Below are 9,788 nucleotides of genomic sequence, written 5' to 3' on the forward strand. Positions count from 1 at the left end.
GAGGAAGTGCCTCCATGTGTGTGGTGTATGCGTGCTAGCGTGTGCGGATGTAGGAGACAGGGTATGTTGGTGTGTCATTAAGGACCAAACAACGCTAAACAAACAGACGTTCACAAAATAAAATACATCGAATACAATCTAAAAGGTTAAAATATTTACGAGATGAAAAAGCCTTTGTCGCGAAAGTATATCTTCCTTTATTTGTCTCCTTTTTGCACATGAGCCCACACCTCGATACGGAGAGTTTTAATAACTAATGTGCATGTTCAATATATCTAAATTACATTTATGAATTCTGATAATTACTTGGGGTATTTGAATGTCTTATCGGGGATTTGGAATTTAGAATGACTATGTCATCTTTCAGGGGTCTCGCTGAATCTTTAGAAGAAGCTACTTGAGCAGCCCTATCTACTCTCAATTATAAATCTGGCATGACCCTTCCGGTAACCATATTAATACAGTGTATAAGGTGACAACATTTGTTTTCTCGTCAGTGTCCTTTTAGTATAATACACTAAAGAAAAACAACGCNATTATAATTATTTCTCATGTTGGCTGAAAATGGTTCGTGACAAGATATGCACCGATGTAGAATTTTGCGGTTTATTAGATAAGAATAAACAATACAAAAGGAAAAATCACTTGCCTCCCATGTCCACGACCATGTATCGACCACCATGGAAATAACTGCGGATGTCGTTTGCCTCTTTACCGGGAAGATACCGACAGTATAAGGCTGCAGCCTCGGGTTCCAAAGCTAACATCAGGTTGTCTTTGTCGATCCCAGCCTGTAATAAAAGTTACACCATTATGCTGCTACATATGGATGGCAAAAACTTAGTCCAAACTCACTGTTTACACCTTGAATAAACATTAAAGTATCATCAAATTGCATTTTTTTTTTGGCAAAGCAGGCGGAGGTTTGTTGTTTTCCGAAATTAACATTGTTGTAAGAGGGCAAAATCGTAATTAATGTTTAATCAGTGGTCCTTTATCTCGTCTCATTGATTTTTTTCTCCTTTTTCATCGTGTTTTTAGTCGCCTATACTAATACCACGTGTTTTGGCGTCTTTTTTGTTTTTGTCTTTGTTTATTTTAAGTTTAATGTATTCTGTGCGGTGTCTTTGTTAACTTGTGTTTTTATTCATAAAACTACATTTGCCTGTGATCACCCCTTTTCTTCTGGTTCCATGATACAATGTTCATGAATATTACCTTTAAAGGGCCTGATTGGGCCTTAAGGGCATATCTTTCAAATCCTTTGAATCGCGTCTTATTTTCAGTTTGGAGCCTACGAAAACTGATAAAAAGACTTTGTCTTAGTCTTCAGACGTTTCGAATGTCATTTACGGAGATGCCTCTATTTGTGTAATGTGCATGTGCGTTCAACTGTATGTGTGCGGGAGGCAGAGTGTATTGGTGGATATGTCCCCTTCCGATCTTATGCCAACCCTACGAGTAACCTCACAGAAAATCTATACCAAAGGCATCCAGGATAGAATAACGCCCGGTCACATACTGGCAACGGATGAACATGTTGTTGTCATAACCTTAAATGCTGAACGTTGAGCAGGGAATAGCTACTACATTTTTTATGAATCGGTATGTCCTTGCATAGGGACTCAATTGCTTTTCCTCGCATGGGCGTGTTTGTTTGAAAAAAACTACTGTAGTGTGATTATTTATTATGTAATATTTACATTTCCACTGCACAGAGCCTAGATGTTTCTACCGGGCCCAATGTATGTTATTTCCGTATAACATACATTGGGCTATTGTTATGACGTCATGATTGTAACGTTGGGGATTGCACTGCTCCACTGTCAACTGGTGGTTGTTCTCTGTATGGATTTACCCTGACGTTGAAATGTGTTCTGACTAAAATTATGTCTTTATTTCTGCGTGAACTGTAAGTCGATTAACATAAAATGTAAATGTAAGTATTGGTTGTCATCTTTTTGACATACATTGGTGTGTAACATACACCAATGCATGTCAAAAATATGACAACCAATCCTTAATTATGAATTCAATCGATACGAAAATATAGTCCATTTGAAACAATGTTATGAAACCTTCCATACTATGTTCCTATCTGAGGTCGTTATACTATTGCTTCCGTCTGAATATTTATTAAACAGGAATTAATAATATATAAACAAATATCGTTATCCATTCTTTTGTAAAATGTTCGATACATATTGCATAATACAGTAAATTAACCTACCTTGATGGCCGCTTGCCTCATGAACTGTTTCGCGGGTTCATTCCAGATTGCAGGAACTGTGATGACCCATATGATGTCAGAAACAAGATTGTCTTGACCTGCGTTCACAAATTCCTTTTTTGCAGCTTTGGCAAGATATTTAATACTCTCTGAAAAGACATCTATAGCAGGAAGACACTTTCCTAACTGGTCGGCTATAGCAAAGTCTCGCGACAGTTTCTACAATAAACAAATTTTGATTTGTGTAGGTATTTACGAGCATGATTCTGAAAACTAATTTTGATTTCATTGGAAAACTTATCTCTGGCAATAAACCTGTTAGTTATTGCAAGTTGCTCAAGCGAATCGGTGATTCGAATAACTAAACAGCTGCCATCAGCGGATTCGTTATTCAATATTCTGAATTACCAATTCTTATCACCATGATAAACACATTTCTAACTATCAAAACGTTAATTATTGCATCTTTAACGAAGCGCGTCTAAATAGGGAGAAATGTTAAGATCCCAAATATTGCAATTGGTGAAGCAAATATGTTTTGGTCGCTTTTGTTCCCCTAAGAAGAGGAAACAAAAGCAAATTCTGAATTATGCATGGTGTTCCCACATAAGTCGTATCACACAATGCATGCACGCCCCTGCAGTGTACGTATTAAATGTGCCGCAACGTTTCAAGACCGACTGGTCCCTTTGTCAAGCTATGACTGTCACTCAGTCATAGCTTGACAAAGGGACCATTCGGTCTTCAAACGTTGCATCACGTTTAATACGTACATTGTTTGTGTAGAAAGAAAAAACTTGGATATCACATATTTTTCAAACTGAAACATTTTATTGAAGACATTCAAACCTTTTTTCACATTTGAAAATGAATAATAATATACGCATGTTTATCATTGAAAACCTACCATTTTGTCGAAGAGCTGCATTTTAAATCTACTGAAATAATACCACTTATGATGTACTTTGTTTTCTGCAAGTCTCGCATACTTGTCCTCCGCTTCATATCCAAAACAATCGAATTCCTTTTCCGAATTGAAAAGAGCCACGGTCGGGGCTTTAAAGGAGTAGAGTCCTGCAAATCCTGATGCCCAATTGTTATGGTTGATAATCCCGGCACAATTACTTTTACTTTTCTGGAATTCGTTCCTAGATGAATATGCATATCCGGTGTATGTTGTACCAAAATCTATCGCCACCACAGCTAACGGCAAATGTCTATTGGAATCTTCGTCTACAGACATGTTGTAAAAGATGTGAACAAATCCCTGTAAAAAGAAAATGTGTTAATTCACGTACAACGTTTATTGTTAGTCAACAATATGCTTTGAAACAACCTGAATTTTGAATTCGTGACATGCGTAAGTGTTGAAAAAGTCCCTATAAAATCAAAACTGTACAATCAGTGTATTAATGGTTGATATTTATATATTAATACATTGATAAACTGTCTGATATTTGTAATCATTTTACTGTTTTTTTTTACATAATCATTTCCTAATATAAGTAAATTAGTAAAAGTGCAGCAGGGTGGAGCAATAAACACATGTACGCTCATCTGTGGAATACTGATTTTTGAAACATTATTATATCGAAATGAATAAAATATGAAATGTAACGAGAAGACGACGATATGTATACTGTGTTACTCGGTAAAGTTGAACAAAACAAAGAGAAAGGAAAAATAATGAAATTTCATTAAAGTTTGAATACAATAACATTCATTTTTATATACACGTGACCAGTCATCAAAAACTCGTTTAGACTGGTTTTCCGGTGTATATCGATTTCCTCATGTAGACGATAAATAAATTTCCCGCAACCTGTCAGAGCGCATGCTTAGTTAGACTGGAAAGCGGTCCGTCAAACGACAACAGAAAATTGCTGCTGACGAACGCTTCGCCTTCGTTACATCTTTTTGTTGAAGCATATGATAAAACAGTTATGGACTTTTGTGCTGGTAAATATGCTTCGCCTCGGCTAATATGGGAATTCGCTCCAAAGTGATCACAAAAAAGCTGTTGCACCCTTTAAGCATTTACAAGTTTCATATTATCACTCTTAATCCTACCAGGCTTTTTGTTTTCTAAGTTTTTATATTCGAATGCGGCTGAAAATGTCACTCGACCCTAGACACATAGTGACACAGGCTGTAATGCTTTACAACACTACACAGCTATTTTGCATGCGGCGCACTAGTTCGTTATTGATACAGCTGGGTATTCCTCTTAATCTGTTTTTGTTATTTTCCTTCCTGAGGATAAAAAGCAACTGTCTGAACTTAAGCAACCGTTTTCGTAAATATGTCATAACTTCATTATGCATCTGACAGTTTATACTATCAGTAAAATTGTACCTGAGTGATTATCTAATATTAACGTTCCACAACCGACCGATTGTATATATACACATGTTTGCATTATGTCCTATTTACTGTACACCTATAGATTAAGATCTAGGCCGTGCACAGTGTATTATATAGCGTGGCCATGGTTCATTATAGTCGCTGCTTTTAAAATGATTTTCTACACAATATACCACAATGCTTGTGTTTATCGGCTCTGCTCTCTTCCTGGGGACAAATATAGGGGTTACACAACGATTGGTCGATGAATATGGTATGGTTGATATTTATATATTAATACATTGATAAACTGTCTGATATTTGTAATCATTTTACTGGTTTTTTTTTACATAATCATTTCCTAATATTAGTAAATTAGTAAAAGTGCCGCAGGGTGGAGCAATAAACACATGTACGCTCATCTGTGGAATACTGATTTTTGAAACATTATTATATCGAAATGTATAAAATATGAAATATAACGAGAAAACGACGATATGTATACTGTGTTACTCGGTAAAGTTGAGGAATATTTCTGAAATGGGTAGAAAGGAGAACACATACTGTACTTGACCAGCTCAAGCTGACAGAATATGTATATTTCATACATCCTTTATGACTCTTATATATTTATTTAAAATGCCTCCCTTTGTACATATTTCAAACCATGAAAATAGATATTGAAATTACCCCACTTTGTCAATAATCGATTTACATAACACCAATAAACCAAAGATATTTCTATTGTTTATATTATTTACTGGTAATATCCGCTATTAGATAAAGTGTGACATGAACCAAATCTCACTTCGTACATTGAATAATTTACAAGCATATCGAGCAAGTTGTTATCTTGCGGAGACTAAAGTGTGGAATTAGCATTGGACATTGAATTCTGAATATATTTTTTTTATTAAACTGACAACGAGTAAACCATCCCAAACTGATTTTTTTTTTTAAATAGTGTTTGTTTTCAATTTCTGATTTCATGGTTTGAAATATATCAATAAGGAAGCAACTTCAAGTCGAAACAATGACGACGTGTACCTAGGGAGATATCACCGGAAACAGGTTTTGGTTCTAAAGGGTTAAACGTCCTACATGTATCAACACTTATATTTTACATCAATACTTATACTTATAAAATAGTGCAAAGAAGTGAGGTCACTATATATTAGCTGGCAGCAGATCGTCGCTATCACAAGGAGAAAAATACACAAACATAACGCATTCAACAGACATGCACGCATACACGAATACACAACGCACACATACAAACACATATATCATCTAAGTTTCTACCACAATACGCTGTGTTATTCCACTCTCAGATCATTGTATAAACATGCAGACAGTTAGATAAATATGAATTATACGCCACACGTGGTATATGACCTTCCAGAGTTTTGATTGGTCGAGAAGATGAACTTTGACCGGGACGACTTTTTCCATGCGCTTTTTGCCACTTGCCGTTTTGTTTACGTCGTCTGCTGTCAACATCCGGCAAATGTTGGTGACTTTGTGAGGTTAAGCGAAGGGGAAAAGGGTATAATACTTCAAGATTTGATCGCTAGTTTCAGGCAAAATTGCTACAGGTGCTCGATATCGTTTCGACGTCACACCGTCGCGTGTCCAGGTCGTGAAACCAAAACAAGATCTGTCACAGTGTCGGAAAATATTTCGTTCTCCCAACGTCCCGTTATCGCTATTTGGAGAGTCTGACTATGGCTGAACTTTCACTATAAACGTCAACCGTAGAACCGTCACGAGGAAACGTCCCAGGCCTATGATAAATTTATATAAATTAATGCAAAACTGAAAGCTCTCGATACTGCATACGTTCATCTACTATATTTTTTTCATGAAGTTGTTGCCAAAACATTTATTTTGACAATTATCAAATTTGTAAAAAAAAATAAAAAAATATATCAATGAGTGACTTTTTTACATATGAGTCATTTCACTACGCCAGCCTTGTTAACAAGCACATGTGTGTATTTTATAAAAATCAGGTCACACTCCAGCTGTTTCTGACTGAGATTGTGGTAGAAACAGATCACACGACTCGTGGTTGTTGAGAATGGTATTTATTTCACTCTCGATTGTTAATTTTCAAAAGTTACAGAAAGATACTCGCTAAAGCTAGTGTCTTTTGTAACTTTTGAAAATTAACTAACTCGAGTGAAATGAATACCATATTCACCGACCAATCGTTGTGTAACCCCTATATCTGTCCCCAGGAAGAGAGCAGAGCCGATAAACACAAGCATTGTGGTATATTGTGTAGAAAATCATTTTAAAAGCAGCGACTATAATGAACTATGGCCACGCTATATAATACACTGTGCACGGCCTAGATCTTAATCTATAGGTGTACAGTAAATAGGACATAATGCATACATGTGTATATATACAATCGGTCGGTTGTGGAACGATAATATTAGATAATTACTCAGGTACAATTTTACTGATAGTATAAACTGTCAGATGCATAATGAAGTTATGATATATTTACGAAAACGGTTGCTTAAGTTCAGACAGTTGCTTTTTATCCTCAGTAAGGAAAATAACAAAAACAGATTAAGAGGAATATCCAGCTATATCAATAACGAACTAGTGCGCCGCATGCAAAATAGCTGCGTAGTGTTGTAAAGCATTACAGCCTGTGTCAATATGTGTCTAGGGTCGAGTGACATTTTCAGCGGCATTCGAATATCAAAACTTAGAAAACAAAAAGCCTGGTAGGATTAAGAGTGATAATATGAAACTTGTAAATGCTTCAAGGGGTGCAACAGCTTTTCTGTGATCACTTTGGAGCGAATTCCCATATTAGCCGAGGCGAAGCATATTTACCAGCACAAAAGTCCATAACTGTTTTATCATATGCTTCAACAATAAGATGTACAGTAACGAAGGCGAAGCGTTCGTCTGAAGCAATTTTATGTTGTCGTTTGACGGACTGCGTTCCAGTCTAACTAAGCATGCGCTCTGACAGGTTGCGGGGAATTTATTTATCGGCTACATGAGGAAATCGATATACACCAGATAACCAGTCTAAACGAATTTTTGATGACTGGTCACGTGTATATAAAAATGAATGTTATTGTATTCAATCATTAATAAAATTTCATTATTTTTCCTTTCTCTTTGTTTCGTTTTTCTTCTGTATTTTCAATCCATTAACTAGTTTGGTTTGCTTCGGTTTTATTTTGTTAAGCGTCCTTTTAACAGCTAAGGTCATCAAATGACGTGTCTCAATGTATTTAATTAAAGGATGTTTGTGTGTTTGTGTCCCAGTGCCATGGTGTGTTAATCTATTTGCCGTCTTGCCATTCCGTCTTTGCGTATTGCAGTGTTATCTTCTCTTGGGAGCAGGTATTGATTGTTACGTCACTTGTTTGTGAGAGTAACGTAATCAATTTTGGAGAAAACGACGTTATTTTCTCACACAAACCAATGACATAACAATCAATACCTGTTGATAGGACGTCGCACACTACAAAACAAAACGTAACCCAGCTCCTACGTCCAGTCGGCCGTAGCGGCATTCCGGGTGTATTTCGAGTTACATATAAAACATTATACAGTGAATGTTAAATAAGGCAATGATTTTTAAATAATAATTTCTATATTTACCTCAGGTTCTGACACTAGTTGATGTCTTTCGATGTGTATAACTTCCTAGGGTGTACGCCTTTCCGTAATTCCCATATAACGTCCTTGTCTGCAAAATGTTTATATGTACTAATATATGTTATACATGTACATGTATCAGCCGATCGTGTGGCTAAAGGTCATATTTTGCACACATTTAAATAAAGCCATTGCTATTTTAATCACTTATCTGTTGTATTGTTTAATAAATATTTGACCTGTTTGTTTATTTAGTGTTTATCTGTCTCAAAACAAAAACAAAAGAGCAGGGGTAGATTAGTTTGGTTTGCGATTGGTAAACCTGCTGTTGCAATTACCCTGAATGCAATTTTCAGGATATTGGTATGTCCCGGACTTGGGACAGAACTCTTTGCCTTTAAAATGGGCAAGTCACCCCTGTAGGCCGGGGTATGATAAAGGAAAACAATTGTTACCCACTGCATGCCCCCCCCCCCCCTCCAGAGGACACAAAATTGACCAAAATAATTCTGCAACATAGTATTGGTTGGGATCCTAATCTATTTTTCAAACCCTTATCATTACCTTTTCTACCTTTTATTTCCTAGAGCCTTGTTTGTTAATACCTAGATGCGGAAACCGTAGCTTCTATGTCCGATTGTTTAGGTAATACCTTACTTTGGCTTTTATGTTGAGCGTTTGCCCAGGTGAGGAAGGCAATGGGTTCTGTCACTAAACCGGGGCATACCAAAGTCCTTTAAAATGGTAATTGTTATTCCCTGCTTAACGTTGGGCATTAAGGGTAATGGCAACAACTGGTTTACCGGTTGTCAGTATAATGTGACCAGGCGAAATGCTGTGCTGGGTGCCTTCGGCATGGTATTTCAGTGAAATAGCGCTATATAGTCGGTATCAGATTCGCGCTATCAAAAGGAGGCAAAACACCAACATGTGCGGTCTCCCGCAAACATGTTCGCATCCACAGCCTACACGGAGGCAGGTCCTTAAATGCCAAAAACTGCTAATGGTTTATTGTCCTTTTTTGCTTGTTGCTGTTAACGACCTCGCAACATTTAGAGTCATACCTGGACTGGTTCCTAGGGAGACACCATCAGATTTGTTTTGTTTACGACCCATCGAAAATTAAGTTGTTTATGACTACGCCACTGATGTGAAATCAATACAGAAGAAACCTGAATTTAAATTTTGAATATATTGTAGAAATGACTGACATATTTGATTTCAATTCGACTTCAGAATAACAAAAATTGAACAGAACCAGAATATCCATGACCATGATGTACTTTCATATCAGGTCTGACATTTATAAGTGCAATGTAAGCTATCCTACGGTAGAATCAGGATTTTAAAGGATTTACCTGTATTTCCCTTACTGGGCCCAGCTCCTCTGCCCCGAGGGGGTCAAAACCCACCGTTTATACAAAATTGAGTCCCCCTGGCCTTATGATGCTCAATATCAAATTGGAATGAAATCCCTTATCCCTGTGGTAGAAAATGGATTTTAAAGGTTTACCTCTATTTCCCCCCGCTTCACTGTCCCAATGTATGTGTGTGTGTGTTGGGAGGGGGGGGGGGGGGGGGG

At 36.9% G+C, this 9,788-nt stretch overlaps 1 protein-coding gene across 1 annotated transcript; it reads right to left on the bottom strand.

Annotated features, from left to right (window-relative positions):
• Positions 1-641: 641 nt before the first annotated feature.
• On the bottom strand, positions 642-8,383 carry LOC110443170 (heat shock 70 kDa protein 12A-like). Its single transcript, XM_021487213.1, has 4 exons — positions 8,210-8,383; positions 3,138-3,497; positions 2,231-2,449; positions 642-791 (listed from the first exon to the last, which is right to left on the bottom strand). The coding sequence occupies exons 2-4, from the start codon at positions 3,471-3,473 to the stop codon at positions 642-644; spliced, it is 705 nt and encodes a 234-aa protein (XP_021342888.1). The 5' UTR covers positions 3,474-3,497; positions 8,210-8,383.
• Between the last annotated feature and the right edge of the window lie 1,405 nt (positions 8,384-9,788).

Source organism: Mizuhopecten yessoensis, unplaced genomic scaffold, assembly GCF_002113885.1.
Source record: "Mizuhopecten yessoensis strain PY_sf001 unplaced genomic scaffold, ASM211388v2 scaffold716329, whole genome shotgun sequence".
Lineage (NCBI taxonomy): Eukaryota > Metazoa > Mollusca > Bivalvia > Pectinida > Pectinidae > Mizuhopecten > Mizuhopecten yessoensis.